This window comes from Mustela putorius, unplaced genomic scaffold (genome assembly GCF_011764305.1).
Source record: "Mustela putorius furo isolate JIRA1106 unplaced genomic scaffold, ASM1176430v1.1 tig00000430_pilon_pilon_pilon, whole genome shotgun sequence".
Lineage (NCBI taxonomy): Eukaryota > Metazoa > Chordata > Mammalia > Carnivora > Mustelidae > Mustela > Mustela putorius.
Genome location: NW_025421377.1, coordinates 3,884,171 through 3,901,392, shown reverse-complemented (window position 1 = coordinate 3,901,392; position 17,222 = coordinate 3,884,171). Strand labels below are relative to the sequence as shown.

The 17,222-nt window shown below is 42.7% G+C and overlaps 2 protein-coding genes across 6 annotated transcripts in view; both read left to right on the top strand.

Annotated features, from left to right (window-relative positions):
- The window catches only part of TEC (tec protein tyrosine kinase), a 140,232-nt gene extending 128,444 nt beyond the window's left edge, over positions 1–11,788 (top strand). For 4 of the 5 annotated variants that reach the window (XM_045079716.1, XM_045079714.1, XM_045079719.1 and 1 more), the window contains 7 exons: positions 60–134; positions 835–1,006; positions 1,129–1,345; positions 5,876–5,940; positions 9,551–9,669; positions 9,753–9,910; positions 11,133–11,788. In XM_045079716.1, coding sequence (XP_044935651.1) covers positions 60–134; positions 835–1,006; positions 1,129–1,345; positions 5,876–5,940; positions 9,551–9,669; positions 9,753–9,910; positions 11,133–11,216 — 890 coding nt within the window. In that variant the 3' untranslated portion in view covers positions 11,217–11,788. Of the gene's footprint in view, positions 1–59; positions 135–834; positions 1,007–1,128; positions 1,346–5,875; positions 5,941–6,047; positions 6,435–9,550; positions 9,670–9,752; positions 9,911–11,132 lie in introns of those variants that run through there. The other variant, XM_045079717.1, reaches the window with a different exon arrangement.
- A 2,296-nt stretch (positions 11,789–14,084) lies between these two features.
- The window catches only part of TXK (TXK tyrosine kinase), a 61,875-nt gene continuing 58,737 nt past the window's right edge, over positions 14,085–17,222 (top strand). Inside the window, exon 1 of the mRNA XM_013062706.2 lies at positions 14,085–14,269. Within this exon, the coding sequence (XP_012918160.1) occupies positions 14,182–14,269 (88 nt within the window). The 5' untranslated portion in view covers positions 14,085–14,181. The remainder of the gene's footprint in view (positions 14,270–17,222) is intronic.

Genomic DNA, 17,222 nt, shown 5'->3' with positions numbered 1-17,222 from the left:
AGTTTAATTAAAAAAAAAAAAAGAATAAGTTCAATTCCAATGCTTTCTCTAACTTGCAGGACTTGTCACAAGACTGCGGTACCCAGTCAGTACGAAGGGGAAAAATGCTCCAACCACTGCAGGCTTCAGCTATGGTAACTCATTTTTGTAGTTGCCCTGACTAATTTCCCTTAGAAAAAAACATCCGTTACCGCAAGACCAATTGAGATGTTTAGAAGTCCACACAGTAGAACTGTTTTTATCATTGTATAGTATGGGTTTTTAGATGATTGTACTTGTAGCTATGGAAACCCTAGATTTTCTGCTTTCATCCTTATTTATAATTCGGCAGAAAACTTTCTCTTAGTGAAAAATAAACATTACCATGTTATTTCTACAATAAATCAAATCCTTTTCTGGCTCTCAGCAGCTTGATTGGTTACTTACAGTAAAGTAAGGATGGAGGAAATAAAGAAGACCTCCAACCTGACTGTCTTGGTTGCTTCTAGCCAAAGCCTTTTAAACAGAAGATTAAAGGAGAAAGTATTAGGATTTTGTTTTTTTCTGAGTATCTTTAAGCTCTATTATTATTATTAGCCCATTATTTAGCATCTTCTTGCCTTCTCTTGTTCACTTTGGTTATATTCTGATGGCTTAGTAGGGAGGGAGTACGTCCTCCCCAGGGGATGGAAAGTCACCGTTTGCAGTTTGGGTGTAGGTGGCAAGTCTGTTCTATGTTTAACCATATTATCCTGTGACTTTGACATTGACCCTAGTTGTTGCTTCTCTGTTTCCCACTGATTGATGCTGCGTTCTCCTTATTAAATGTTACCGCTTCCCCCCTCTGTCTCACAGAAAAATGGGAGATCAATCCCTCAGAGCTGACCTTTATGAGGGAACTGGGGAGCGGACTGTTTGGAGTGGTGAGGCTGGGCAAGTGGAGGGCTCAGTACAAGGTGGCAATCAAAGCCATTAGGGAAGGTGCCATGTGCGAGGAAGACTTTATAGAAGAAGCTAAAGTGATGATGTAAGTTACCCTGTTCTTTCTGGTTCCTCTTTTTGCATTAAAAAGTAGCCTCCCACCAGCCAATAGCCCCGCAGGCTTCTTTTCCTATGGTAACTACGTGTATGCATGACTTCTCCCCCCAGGAAGCTGACACACCCGAAGCTAGTACAGCTGTACGGTGTATGCACCCAGCAGAAACCGATTTACATTGTTACCGAGTTCATGGAGAGGGGCTGTCTTCTGAATTTCCTCCGACAGAGACAAGGTCATTTTAGTCGAGATGTGCTGCTGAGCATGTGTCAAGATGTGTGTGAAGGCATGGACTACCTGGAGAGAAACAGCTTCATCCACAGAGATCTGGTAATCTCGACCGCCCGCATTCCCATTCACTGGCCGCATTCCTTTGTAACATTGGGGCAGCAAATGAACGATGATGAATTAATATCTCTGTTCTCAACGGTGTTTCACCGTTATCTTTAAACTTGGTAAATTTAACTTGCCTCGTAATTGAACAGAAAACTCTTGATCACATCTGATACATGTAATGCATAATTACATAGGCAATTGCATTAATAATACATAACTACCTAGGTCATTGTTTCTAAGCAGCTTACTATATATTAACTATTTGATCTCCATAAGAATCTCATGTAAGAGCTAGTCACAACAGTCTTTCTTTCTTTTTTTTTTTTTAATTTTTTTTAAGATTTTTTATTTATTTGACAGACAGAGATCACAAGTAGGCAGAGAGGCAGGCAGAGAGAGAGAGAGGGAGAGAGGAAGGGAAGCAGGCTCCCCTGCTGAGCAGAGAGCCTGACGCGGGGCTCGATCCCAGGACCCTGGGATCACGACCCGAGCGGAAGGCAGAGGCTTTAACCCACTGAGCCACCCAGGCGCCCCCACAACAGTCTTTCTGACCATTGTTGTCTGATAGAGAAGAAAATTAGCTTTAGAGAAGGGAAATGACTGACTGGTCAGGTGATAAATGGGGAAGTTAAGGGTTGACTCCTCCTTTCACTAAATCCTACACTCTTTTCCACCTCACGTGTTGTAAGCGGAAGTTAGAACAGAAATTCTTGCTTTATTTTCCTGATTTCTGAAGTCACTGGGAAACCATGGAGGCCCACATTAACGGCTGAAAATACTAGAAAAGGGAGTCTATTATTGATTCTAAAATATTGTGATGGAGACACTTCTTAATTTTTCCCCTCCCCTACTCTGTCTCCCTGTCTCCCCCATTTTTTTCTTTTCTTTTTCTTCTCTGCTTGTTTTTCTCAAATATGTCTATTTTCAGCCTGAAGACAGAACTGTCAGTTTCTGTTAAACCTTGAAGATGATTCTTTCACCAAAAAGCTTGTGATTCTCTACCTGGGACTTTTTAACATGTTTTAATTTTAACTTTCTTGTCATAAAGCATGGATTCATGTCTTCTGGAATAGCAGCAAAGCATTAAAAAAAATCAAATAATCACTTGAAGCAGGTATTGCTTTTATAGGAATTTAACATATATCAACTCATAGAGTCATTATAATAACCCTAAGAAGTAGGTATAGTTATTATTCTCACTTTACACATGAGGAAACTGAGATATATATATAATAGGATAAAATTACTGACCAGTAGTCAAGTCTACTGTGGAGTCAGGATTTGAACCCAGGGAATTTGGCCCTAGAGTCCACACTATAGCTACTGTGTGCTGCGATCTTCAGACTTGGGGCATAATAAAGAGCTGATTGACTTTCAGTTGTGTTTTAGGGTAGTTATCTAATCTCTCTTGGGTTCTTTTTCTACATCTATAAATTGTGGGTGGGTTATAATATTGGTTTACTCACAAGACTGTTCCCCACCCCCCATCTTTACTGAGCCATAATTGACAAAATTGCATGTATTGAAAGTAAAGAACATCATGACTTGAGATATGTATACAGTATGAAATGATTATCAAAGTCAAGTTAATTATATCCATACCTCACATGCAGGGAGAATGCTTAAGGTGTGCTCCCTTAGTAAACTATAAGGAAGCAAAGAAGTATTATTAATTATAGTTATCATGCTATCCTTCAGATCTTCAGAACATACTGAGTTCTACATTTTTTTTTTTTTTAAAGATTCCATATACAGGGCACCTGGGTGGCTCAGTGAGTTAAAGCCTCTGCCTTCAGTGCAGGTCATGATCTCAGGGTCCTGGGATCCAGCCCTGCATCTGGCTTGATCTCAGGGTCCTGGGATCAAGCCCTGCATCGGGCTCTCTGCTCAGTGGGGAGCTTGCTTCCTCCTCTCTCTCTGCCTCCTTCTCTGCCTACTTGTGATCTCTGTCTGTCAAATAAATAAATAAAATCTTTAAAAAAAATTTGTAAAGATTCCATATACAAAGGATATCGTAGAGTATTTGTCTTTCCATCGGGCCTCTTTCGTTTAGCATAATGCCTTCCAGGTTCATCAGTGTTGTCACAAGGACAAGATTTTTTTTATGGCTGAATAATATGGCACTGTATAGATAGACGACATCATCTTTATGCGCTCATCGTTGATGGACAATTAATTATTTTGTAGCTTGGCTATTGTTGGTAATGTTCCTATGAATATGGGAGTTCAGACATCTCTTTGAGGTACTGATTTCATTTCTTTTTCTTTTTTCTTTTATTTTTTAAAATATTTTATTTATTTATTTGACAGAGATCACAAGTAGGCAGAGAGGCAGGCAGTGAGAGAAGAGGAAGCAGGCTCCCTGCTGAGCAGAGAGCCTGATTCGGGACCTGATCCCAGGAGCCCAAGATCATGACCTGAGCCGAAGGCAGTGGCTTAACCCACTGAGCCATGCAGGCGCCCCCATTTCTTTTTCTATATAGTTGGAAGTGGAATTGCTGGATCATATGGCAATTTTACTTTTAATTTTTTGAGTAAACTCTGGCCTGTTTTCCATAATGGCTGTAGCAATTTACATCCCACAAATAGTATACAAGGGTTCCCCTTTCTCCATTTTTTCTTTCTTGACAACTTTTGTCCTCTCTTGTGTTTTTGGTAATAGCCATCCTGACAGGTGTGAGGTGACATCTCATTGTGGTTTTGATTTGCATTTACCTAATGAAAATGATGTTGAACACCTTTTCATGGACCTGTTGGCCATTTGTGGGTTGTTGTTGTTTTTTTTAATTGTATATTCAGGTTCTTTGCTTCTTTTAAAAATTGGATTATTTGCTTTTTTGGTATTGAGTTGTGAGAGTTCTTTATGTATTTTATATATTAGCTCTTTATCAGATGTGTGGTTTTACAAATCATTTTTCCTATTCTGTAGTTTCCCTTTATATTTTGTTGATTGTTTCCTTTGCTGTGCAAAGGTTTTTATTCTAATGTAGACCAATTATCTATTTTTGGTTTTGTTGCTTGTGCTTTTGGTGTCATATCCAAAAATTCACCAGTGAAACCATCTGGCGCCAGGCTTTTCCTTTGCAAGACTGTTTTAAAGATTGCATTACGTGACTGGTGCAAAGGACTCTGTATGGTACATGTGATATAGATAACATTCATTATTGTTATTATGCTCAGTGATGGTAAAGAACACGTCTGTCATTTTGAAAGTTGTGAACTAAGCATCTTCCTCTTTTTCTGAACTTTCAAAACTGATGAAAATCGAATGCCTACATGAGTGTGGCAGACTACATCTGTCCACACAGACCATATCTGGGTGAAAGCAATTCTGATAATTTTAGGCTTATGATATTGACATTACCGTGGTAGGTTTGTGTCACCCCTGAAGGAAAGATTCTGATGCTCCTATCGTTTGGGCAAAGAATGCTGTTGACCATGACGTGAAGTAATAATGAGGTATCCCTATAGCAAGATGGGGGCAAATCGGGGAACTTCAGAAGAGACTCTTGGGCGCCTGGGTGGCTCAGTGGGTTAAGCCGCTGCCTTCAGCTCAGGTCATGATCTCAGGGTCCTGGGATCTAGTCCCGCATCCGGCTCTCTGCTCAGCGGGGAGCCTGCTTCCCTCTCTCTCTCTCTGCCTGCCTCTCCATCTACTTGTGATTTCTCTCTGTCAGATAAATAAATAAAATCTTAAAAAAAAAAAAAGAGAAGAGACTCTTAAAATGCATTCAGCAGGAATAATCTCATATAAGTGGAATTGCCTCATGCAGAGAATAGAGCGCTAGAAATGTCAGGAAAAAAATGCATCTTAGCCCATACTTTGTGGCATTAAAAATATTACCATGTTTTCCTCCTGAGAAATACTATGTCTTTTTCCCAAACTGTTTTCTTGAATTTTGTGCTCTTAAAGAATAGGCAAGAAAATATAATTTAAATAATTCAGAATTATATTTGACCAATTCCATATGACATATCACAACATACTGGAAACATTATAAAAGACAAGGTGAACTATGTTACACATGGCTGTTTTGTTCTGCTTTGTTATGTTTTTTGGCTGAGATTGGGATGACCAATTACTGAGCAAAGCTGTTGGGTGAAACATCGGTTACCTATCACTTTGATTATTGTGTGTTATTAAATTCACCTAATGAGAACCTGGATTAAGTACTTCGAGAGATGTTGTCATTATCAATAAGAAAATCTGACAGTTTAATAAGAATAGAAATGGGAGGGGAAGAAAGTAGTTTGACCTTCTGAGTCTTCGTTTAGGGATGACAGTTGGCAAAGTTATATAATTGTGCCTTAATTGCACATATGACTTTCTGACCTCTCTTTCTACTCATTTTTTCAAATATATGTTGGAGACATTTCCACAGGAATAAACTGAATTTATAAAAAGACGTTCCCACCTTCTGTAAATGTTGACTGGGTTATATTAAATTTAACATAAACAGAATTTATATTTTTCTACTTTATAAAACTTTGTAACTAATACACCATTGAAATGTTGTTTTCCAGGCTGCCAGAAATTGCCTCGTTAATGAGGCCGGAATTGTAAAAGTATCAGATTTTGGAATGGCAAGGTAAGGCTGAGTCTATGTAAATATTTTCTATAAATTTCAGGTTTAATTAATATGTACCTCTGAAGGTTCAGAAAGCCTGATTTTTTTTGGTTTTTTTTTTTTTGCAGTTTGTGTCAACTTCTTTTTCTGAAGCTTATTGAAGAGCTGTTTTTAAACCACATCTTTTGTGATATTAGCAAAATATTTGTAGTATCCATCATTTTCATAGGAAGGCTAATTGATTTTTCTGCTTTTTAGTGTGTTTTTGATGGAAGGCAGTAAAGTAAATTAGATTATATTTGGAAAAGTTTCCTTGCTGAACCGATCTGTTTTACTGTTATTGTGAGCTTTTTCCCAGGTGACAAATTGTTGGGAAATTATGACTGCTTTATGCTTTATTATGAGGCATCAGATGATAGTCACATCAGCTTGTAGAATCAATAAACATGGGGGTGGGGTGGGGGTGCCTGGGTGGCTCAGTCATTAAGCATCTACCTTCAGCTCAGGTCATGACCTCAGGGTCCTGGGATCAAGCCCCGCATGGGGTCTCTGCTCAGCAGGAAGCCTGCTTCTCCCTCTCCCACTCCCACTCTTGTGTTCACTCTCTTGCTGTGTCTCTCTCTGTCAAATAAATAAATAAAATCTTAAAAATCTTAGAAAAAAAAAGAATCAATAAGCATGGGAGTAATCTTCAGTGATGAAGTATAAAGGAAATCTTGTTAGCGGTTCTGAAATAAATAAATTCATTAAAAAATAGAGTATACATCGTGATGTTAGTTATACTGTCCACTAGGTGGGAGTATAGCCTGTTAAAGATTCTACTTTCATTTCTCCCTGGCCTGGGTTAGATTTCTGGAGTCTTTTGTTTTCACAGAAATGCGTTTAGGGGTAAAGTTCTTAGAATACCCAGTCTGTTGTGGTTTTATTCTCTTAATTTTTATAATTTAAATAGAGTGTTAGATAAGACCTTTAAAAAGTATTGTTTGTCCTTTCCCTCCTCTGCGTCCATCACTCATCCGTATGTCCATCCTTAAAAATATGAGGTGCTGGGGTGCCTGGGTGGCTCAGTCGGTTAAGCTTCGGCTTTCGGCTCAGGTCATGATCTCAGGTCCTGGAATTGAGCCCTGAGTCGGGCTCTCTGCTCAGCAGGGAGCCTGCTTCCCCTTCTCTCTCTCTGCCTGCCTTTCTGCCTACTTGTGATCTCTGTCTGTCAAATAAATAAATAAAATCTTAAAAAAAAAAAAAATGAGGTGCCTACTATGTACCAGGGTGTTAGGTTGAATGACAGCAGGAATAAGGCATATGAGCCCCCGCCGTACACAGCTCATATTCAGGAAGAGAGAGAGAAAGACCTGAGAGCATCACAAAGAGAAAAACAAAGTGATGTGACCGAGAGGCAGTCAGTGTACCAAAGCCTCAGGCCCACAACACTTTTTTTGTTCAGCTTGTGAGCCAACAATGTTTTCCAATTTTTTTTTTCTTTAAGATTTGATTTTTTTGAGAGAGAGAGAGAGACAGGGCAACCGAGATAGCAAGAGAAAGCTCAAGGAGGGAGGAGAGGGAGAAGCCGACTCCCCTCTGAGCAGGGAGCCCAAAGTGGAGCTTGATCCCATAACCCTAGAATCATGACCTGAGCCAAAGGGTGTCGCTTAACTGACAAAGCCACCCAAGTGCCCCTGGTTTTCCAATTTTTAAATGGTTGGCAAAAAGTAAAAGAATTTTAGGACACATGAAAAATATCTGAAATTTGGGGCGCCTGGGTGGCTCAGTTGTTAAGCATCTGCCTTTGGCTCAGGTCATGACCCTAGAGTCCCGCGAGCGGGCGCCACATCGGGCTCCCTGCTCAGCAGGGAGCCTGCTTCTCCCCCTCCTGATCTCCCTTCTCGGTGTCTCTTTCTCTCTGTCAAATAAATAAATAAAATCTTAAAAAAAAATCTGAAGTTCAAATGTCTGTGTCTGTAAATACTGGGACACAGCCTCACTCATGATGTGTTATCTATGGCCACTTTCACACAATGAAGGCAGATTTGGACAGTGGTGACAGAGTATATGGCCTGAACAGTAGATCATCTTGTCCTTATTGATCATCTCGTCCTTTACAGACAAAATGTGCTCCCCCTGAGCTAGAGGTCATGTGGGGCTGGGGAGGTGGGTGGACTCTGAGTGATGGCACAGACGGGGTGATGCTCACTACGTCCGGGCTCTGGAAGACATCTTGGAGACTGGGATATTTGGATAGAGACCAGAAAGCCCGAAGCAACCAACGAGGTAGAGATCTGAGGATAAAATATCCCAGGGGGAAGAAACAGTGGGTATGAAAGCTTGAAATCTGGGACAAGCCTGGGTCACCTCAGCACCAGGTCACACAGGCTGGGTTTAGCTTAACATGAGAGCAGGACTGTTGCCTGTCGGAGCAGAACTTACCCCGTGCTCTTCATGTGCTTTTTGTGAAGACTTTCCTCTGACAGGCTGTCCTCCCGTTTCCCATGCTGGGTTTTTACACATCTGGCTTTCAGAAAATCTGTGCTTCTGCCTCAGCCCCTCTGGAACACTCAGACCCCCTGACGGACAGGCACGTTGATCCCACTCACAGTGGCTTGTTCCCATGCATCGGGGAAGTTGGTGCGATTATATGGCTGCGTTCTCACAGCTTTTAGAAATTAGCTTTGGGCGCCTGGGTGGCTCAGTGGGTTAAAGCCTCTGCCTTCGGCTCAGGTCATGATTCCAGGCTCTTGGGATCAAGCCCCACATCGGGCTCTCCGCTCCTTGGGGAGCCTGCTTTCTCCTCTCTCTCTCTGCCTGCCTCTCTGCCTATTTGTGATCTCTGTCTGTCAAATAAATAAATAAAATCTTAAAAAAAAATTAGCTTTATGTGTTCATATACTACGTAAGCACATTCCTTTTGTAAATACGTATGGAGCACATTACAGAAAGGGCCTCAGTCTCCATCTCTACCTCCCGGATCCAGAGTCCTCCCCAGAGGTAGTCAAAGTTCTCAGGCTGTGTGTGTCCTTCCAGAAGGACGTAAGTATGTGTGCATAGCAAAAATTACAGAGTATCGTTTTGAGTGTGTGTGTGCGCGTGCGCACGTGAGGGAGGGATGTCATGGTATATAAATCCATACTCCTCCATTTACCTCTGTCATTGTGCAATTTGCTTTTTTCACTTGCTGTGGGTTTAACTTGTACCCCGTGTACTCGTGGGGGCCGAGAGCACATGTGCCTCCAAACACTCTGCACCACTTCCTTTAGAGCAGCTCTGCTTTAGATGTTTTACGTGTGGGGCCTTTGGGTTACATTTTGTTTAAAGAACAGAATTGCTTACCAAAAAAAAAAAAAAAAAAAAAAAACCTTAGCCAACTCTTTTATTGTGTCCTGCCTCTATTGCCTCATAAAAAAGAAAAACACACAGAAAACGGAAGTGCAGCTACGAATGTTACCATGTATCCCTCTCAAGCTGAGAGGAAGATGGAAATCACCAGGCGTGGCCACGGAGGCAAACATTTAGCTTCAACCGGATGCTCGTTGGACTTCAGTCAACTGTGTTTTTGATTCTAAGAGGGGGGGAAAGAAGGTAAAGAACATGTAGATCATAAACCAGAGGTGTAAACCTGTGGCGTGTCTTCCTTTAGGTATGTTCTGGACGATCAATACACAAGTTCTTCCGGTGCAAAATTTCCAGTGAAGTGGTGTCCACCTGAGGTGTTTAACTACAGTCGCTTCAGTAGCAAATCAGATGTCTGGTCATTTGGTAAGAACACGGTCCATTTTCCCCCAGCTCTAATCTGAACCGTAAGTGGATGCATCCTTTGGTGATCCTTTATCCTTTTCTAGGTGTTTTAATGTGGGAAATATTCACTGAAGGCAAAATGCCTTTCGAGAAAAACACCAACTACGAAGTGGTAACCATGGTTACGCGGGGCCACCGACTCTACAGGCCGAAGCTGGCATCCAAACATGTGTATGAGGTGATGCTGAGATGTTGGCAGGAGGTAAAGAAAAAAAAAAAATGTTGTGCTTTCCTTCTCCCATCCAAGTACTAACCAGGCCCGATCCTAGTTGTGCTTTCCTTCTGAATCTTGAAAACACTTAGGGATCTGGGCTTGGTGGATTAATCATGCGTGGTCTCTACAGCCTAGGGAGTTAGTGCATGTGTTACACGATTTCAAACTAGGTAGAACACCAGCCCTCTCAAGTCAGTTCCAAATAATGGGAAGAAAAAGGTGAAGAAGCAGAAAATGATAATAATTAGGATCATAAATTCAGGCTGCCGTCCCTCTCCCAAGCGGAAGTCCTGTCATGGTTGCCTGAGTCCGGGATACGGGGAATGAGTCCTGAGAAGCAGCTCTTCTCTCACTGGACTACTTGTAGTGTTGAATTATTACGCTTTCACCAGAGGGGGTTTCTTTCACCAAACCTCAACTTCCCCCAGATCTCTTGACTCACAGTCTTTGGAAGTTTTCCTTCCTGGTGTATTGAAATGGCACCTTGTAGAAAAGATGAGACACCATAATAATTTTTGAAAGATAATAATATTAGCTTTATTGTGTGATAGGCACTGTAGTAAGTGCTTTAGATATACTTCTCAAAACAACCTTTAGAGGTGCAGAGATTTTTACTATAACCACTTTGTGGATGAGGAGACCAGGGCTCCTGAAGTTGGCACTTGCCCAAGGCCATTTTGCTACAGAGAAGCAGAGCCCATGCTTTTGGTCTCTTACTGTAATGTCTCCAAAGGAACACTGATTGGGGTGGGAGAGGCCTGGGCAGGAAGTGTTGGTGGGGGTAGGAGAGGACAGCGTGAGAAAGGCAAGGCAGTGATAATGAGTGTGGTGTGCGTACAGGAGGGTAGAGATTGTTCTGATGGAGCAGAGAGCCCACGTGAGGGTTTTGTGGAAAATGAGATAGAGTAGCAAGAGGATGGGAGAGGGCAGGTTATAGAGGGCAGCGCAAATTAGCAAGACTTGATTTTGCAGGCAATAAAGAGCCCTGTTAGATTCTTGAATGGAGACACAAAAGGAATGTTATGGAAATGTGTGTCCACCAACAGTACATGTAGGTGAGGGTAGACCCATTTGGAGACACCTAAGTGTTCAAGTCCCAAAACAAGGAGTGTCTTACACTTGTGTGCTATGTTATGTGAGTTTGAATGTGAGAAATTATTTTGGGGTTGGATTCTGGAACCCACAGTTTCTCTTTGATTTTCAATTGTAGAAACCAGAGGGAAGGCCTTCCTTTGAAGATTTGCTGCGTACAATAGATGAACTAGTCGAGTATGAAGAAACTTCTGGAAGATGAGTGGTGTTTTGACCCATGGCTTCCAGATTCCACAGCATGAGGAAGAAATGGCACTTTGTGGCTAACTTCTAATTTATTTAGCACTTGGACATATAGACAGTTTTACTTACAAAGTGGAAAAACCTAAAGCATTTGCATCTAGACCAGTCCTAGTTCTGGGACTGAATCTTTTAGGTTATGGAAATGTTGCCTGAGAGATGGTGATTAAAAACACTCACTTTTTTCCATCCCACAAATATTTGAGTGCCCACCACGTGCTAGATACGATGCCTAGACCCCAAGGTTTTCCCATTTTAGGGGTATATATGGGGCCATGTTGGCTGATGTCCGTGGAAGGTCAGGATATTTGGGAAGGGAAAGGGAATTAGAGCCTTTTTCCTGCAACCTTTCTCTTTCCTTTGGCTTCTACAGAAATCTGGGCCTGAGGCATTGTCTAGAATGTGGGTTCTGGATGAATCAGAAACCCATCTTGGATAAGTACCCCTCTTCTGTTTTGAAAACATCTGTTTTTCAAGACTGCCATTAGTATTACATTAAAAAATATTTGTATGCTGTATATATTGTAAATATATATAATATATAAAGGTATATATTTATAAGAAACGTGTTGTCTTTTATTTAAAAATTTTAATTCGGTAATGTATGGACTTACCTTTTTAGGACTAGGGACTATGCCTTGCAGCTGTCAGTTTCTCTTCCCCTGGAGATCAAATATTCCTTACTGAAGAAAAGAAAGTCTGGACCTTTCTACCATTAATGCCTCCTGCCACATAGGCAGGCATGTTTGGGAGTGCCTGTCTAATTTCAACCCCCAACCAGGCCTATGTTTGGGTGGAGTGAACCTGCCCATGTTATCCATCACTAATTGGTGTTAGGTAAAAATGGAACTGGGGCAGGGCGCCTGGGAGCCTCAGTCAATTATAAGCGTTCACTTTCGGCTCAGGTCATAATCCAGGGTGCTGGGACCGAGTCCCACATTATGCTTCCTGCCCAGCAGGGTGTCTACCTCTCCTTCTCTGCTTCTCCCCCCACTCATACTTTTCTATCTCTTGCTCTCAAACAAATAACTTATAATAAAAAAGATTGAACTAGAAGCCATTAATGATTTTCTACATCTTCAGAATCTGCCCCAAGACACAGATGCTGTGAGTGGGGGTGCTGGGCTCTGGGGCAGAATGCTGAGGTGACATTCATGACAGAGCCCGCCCCCACTGCAAGCAAGACCCAGGGGCAAGCGCAAATTCTGGCAGAGACCAGGACAAATGGAGAGCCTGGTGTGTAGAGCTGTCTCCAGATGGGTTTCTGGAGATCTGGTTGGACTTGGGTTCCTGGATCCGTGAGATTGTCTGGAAGAGCCTCACAGTAGACCCTATGTTCAAGTTTATTTGAGTGCGTTTCTGACCGTTCTCACGATCTCTGACCAAGACTCCAGCTGAGCTGGAAACTTCATTTCTCACGAGCCCAGAAGAAACAGTCTCTGTTATTGATATGACAGGCCATGTATTGCCACACACCTTTTTTTCTTTTTGGAGTTTTTTGTTTTTGATATTATGAGGGTAGAAAGCTGAGACACATACAACACAGGGCCTTACTGTAGGAGTTTCAGCAGCTCTGGGCACTACCATGGTGTCCCCGGGGCCACAGGTGCCGTGGGAACACAGAGCTGTCCAACTGGCTGCCCTGAGCGGTACCTCCCTAAGACCCTGGAGAACCATCTCTTTCCTTCTGGTCTGTCCATCCACGGAAAGCTATCTTCTATCCTTCCTTCTCCTCCTTATAATGAAAAAGAACAAAACAAAACAAAAACCCACCTTGAGTCTCGTCACAGTCTGTTTGCCACTTTCCTCCTCATCTTCCTGTTTAACCGTACCCCCATCTTACACGCACCCCCCCCTTTTAACCGAACTGTAGCTCCTTCAAGGAGTTGGCCATACTCGTCATACTTGAGGGTGAGTGCTGTCGTTTAGATCTTTCTCCTTCACCTGGACTCCTCCCACACCCCCGTCCTGTCCCATACCTCCCTTTTCACCTGGAGCAGCCGTATTCCAAGTGCTGGGGGGTGCTGAAGAAACGTGAGGACCAAGTACAGTTCTTGTACTCATCGTTGCGCGCACTTCTGATGGAAGAACAAGACGGTTGCTCCCTTGTTCTTTTGGGAACAACTTTTTGCAACATTTGGGAACATCTCCTTCAAAAGAATCTTTACATTTTTCACCCAAACGTAGCAGAAGGTTTTGTACGAAAGCACAAGAAAGGCAAAAAGTGAAGTAAAAATAGAAGAATCCACCCAGAACGCTTCAAGAGATCTTAATCTATAAAGCAGGAAGTAGGAAGGGCAACATGCACATGCTCTGTGCCCATTAGAATTGTTCCCTTTAGTTTTGATTTTTGATTATATTTTCCAAAGGGATGACGTGAAACTCCTAAGTACATTTTTTTTAAAAATCTATGTTGCTTTTGTATTTCTCAGCCAGGGCTCAGTCACCTTTGAGGTATATTATTGAATTGGCTTTCTATCCCCACAGGGAAAAAAAAAATGAAGTTTCCATAATATGGTCCTTGAAGTGTCAGTCCTGAGTAGGAGGACAGAACATTCTAGACTTTATACTCCAATACCTAGAATCGAATTCTGCTTCTACCACTAACTGTGTCCCTCGTCCTATCTGTGGGTCGGTTTCCTTCTCTGTCCAGAGAGGGCAGTTTGATTAAGTGATTTTTTAGGTCTCTTGCATGAAAATTTTGTGACTTCTTGAAACTGGCGTTTGCTGGAGTCACCCACACAGTTTGGAATGAGGAACCAAGGGCAGCCGCCCTCAGAGATCTGGATGGAGATTACTGAGCTTGCTTATATAGGCCATTGGGTTGTCATTCACACACTTCTCTGAGGTTTTTAGAACAGGAAAATAGGTGGGGTTAACTCTGCTCGTGAGAAACACCTCGGGCAAGCTATGATTTCAGTTAAAAGATGTGTTTTTGTGACTGGAGCGTCGCTGAAGAACTGAAGGCTGTCTGGTGTGCTCCCTGCAGAGTCACAGCCATGATTCTTTCCACCTGTAAGTAAGATGGCTTCGTCCTTCCCCTCCAGGGCTGGTTCTGGGCATGTTACTTAACTCTTGATCGCCAGACGATGGCACGATGCTTGTGCAACTTTCAGGAGAGTTTCCCCCGCTGTTGTGATGGGGTTTTGTGTGTTATTCAAACCACCATTGTAGTGATGTAATGTTGGCAAATGCTCAGCGTGGAGAAGGCAAAGGGAAACAAAACAATGTCCTTCATTCTGTGTGTGCATGGAAATGCAGTTTGAAAAGTGTTTGTTTGTAGGGCCATATGGAATGGGAAGAGTGCCTAGCTGAAGGCTGGGAGACCCAAGTTTCAGCTTCTGGATTGGCTCGGTGATTAACCTTTGGCCACTTCTTGTGTCAGGTCCTTCTCTGTAAAACGGTACCCTGTCTCTGTCCACCTGCCAGCAAGAGAGCATAAACACTAGCTAAAAATGACACATCCTTCATGATCTTAATTTTGGAGTTGCTGTGGAACACTGTTAAGGTCCACGTACAATTTTGAAAATGCTTATTAATTCAGCTCTATGAGGGCCTTATACACAAAATATCGTTAGAACTCAAGGAAGGAAAATGCTGTCTTTGAATTTAATTCTGGATGACTAGAGGACCCAGCTTTAGCAAAGCCCAGTCATATCAGATTAAAGCCACCAAAGACGAGCTAACAAAGCTTTTGGCATTTCTGATTTTTCAGTGGCAAAAGGAAACACTGGTGGCAATCTGTCAATGTCACCTGCTCAAGCCACATCACCTCCCAGGACCCAACCCTTGATGGTAGAATCTGTAAAAAATAAACCAGGCTATTCCAGTTGTACTGACCTGAATATAACTTACAGTCTTGATCCCCTCATAGACGAAATGGGGCTGCCCGTTATCAGAATTACAGATTTAACCAGAGCCAAGCAGAAAGAGCTAAGAAGCAACATTTTGTGTCTCCCACCACCCCCTGATGGTAGAACGAAGGTGAGCAGCGACTTAATCATCTTTTTATTAAAAGCTGTGTGAGCACCTGTACCTCATTTCTCCTGAGGTTAGAACCAGAGAAAAGACTGTAAATTTTAACAGGAAAGATTTGGTTATATATAAAATAAATAATGACAAGGGTTGAGACAGGATTAGTTTGCCAAAGGGATTAGATGAGAGACTCCCTCTCAGCGGGGCTATTGTGAGGGTCCTTCTGGCTGGCCCGGAAGGGCATGGATTTGATGAACATTCACCATCTCTTCCAGCTTCTGGTAATTTGTTCCATGTAACTATCCCTTGTTTATTTCTGCCATAAACCCCCCTGAAGACATGGCTCTATTTGCTTCTGGGTAAAACACTTAAGTGTTTACCATTGATGAAAGAAAACCAAGAGATGCCTCCAGGTGTATTCCTGCTCATCAAAAAGTGTCTGTATGTGTTTGCCAAGCCAGAGTCATTTGCCAAGTATGTTTGTTGTTTTAAGAGCTGTCATAGAAGTCTCGCCTGATAGGCTGCTATAGCGGAGGAGAGCATGGAGAAGGTGAGATATTGGTCGGACTGCGTGGTGGGGAGAGCCTGAGCGAAGTATTAGAGTGCTGCTCCCGTGAAGCTTAATTTGTGAAACATCACTGGGTATGGTCAAGGTTCCTACCCACTAACTGTGGTCCTGAGGACAGAGCAGCCCAGTAGCATTATTTAGAGGACAAAGCCCAGGGAGAACGAGGAGTTTGGGAAACGCCCCTCTTCCTTCCCCCCTACCTCATTTTCACCTGATTTCTCTGCCTTTCTTTTCTTCCCAATTTATGAAGTAGAAGGGGGGAAAATGATGTATATGAATGATTCTTAAATCTTAGTGCACCTGAAGCATGGATGGGATACTGACAAAAATGGTCCATTTCCAGACTCCCCTCCCTATAGATCTGGGGGTCAGGTATGCACACCTGATCACATGGCCTTTCTAGGGCCCCTATGTTTGAAAACCCCTCTCATTCCTTGTATTTGATTTCTACACCAACCCTACCAAGTTATATTTCTGTCTTTACTATTTTTTAAGATTTTTTAAAAATTTATTTGACAGACAGAAATCATAAGTAGGCAGAGAAGCAGACAGAGAGAGAGAGAGAGAAGAGGAAGCAGCTTCTCTGCTGAACAGAGAGCCTGACATAGGGCTCCTTCCGACCCTGGGATCATGACTTGAGCCGAAGGCGTAGGCTTAACCCACTGAGCCACCCAGATGCCCCTTTACTATTATTATTAATATGAAGATAAAGAGGGCAGCTGCACAGCGACCTCTAAGATGGCCCCAGTGGTGTCCACCTCCCAGTGTTCACCCCTTATGCAATCCCTCTCCTCGGGTCTGAATCGTACCTGGTAACTCACTTCTCATGAGTAGAAGGTGATAAAAGTGGTAGAGTGTCTTCTCCGAGGTGAGGTTGTCTAAGGACGGTGGCTTCTGACTTCGTGCTCCTGGGCTGTGTCTTGGGTTATTGGCTGCCAGGCCGTGAGCGTTCTCAGGTGGCCTGAGGAGGATCCCCGTCATGAGGAATGGATGCTGGCACCATGGCTTGCCGACAGCCATGAAAGCAAACGTGGAAGTGGATCGACTCAACTTGACTCCAGTCTCATGAGCTTCGTGAATTTCTCCACCTTTAACTCTAAGCACCCACCTAAGCCATGCCTGGGCTCCCGACCCACAGAAACGGTGAGATAATAACGATTTGTTTCCAACAACAGATGATGAATTCGGCGGCCAAAGCAGGAAGAACCGTTGGACCAAAATCAAACATGGCCACTTCTACCATTATTTTGCCTCCTGTTGGAGGTGTTCCCCTTGACCAAACATAGAGAATTTCCTCAAGTTACCATGAACACTAGCAGATCTGTCTTTTGTTTTTAAACAACTTTGATCCCCCTGTTACTGCCTAAAGTCTGTCGTAATAATGATACCGGGGATGACGACGTCTGTGAGTTTCCATGTCTCCCA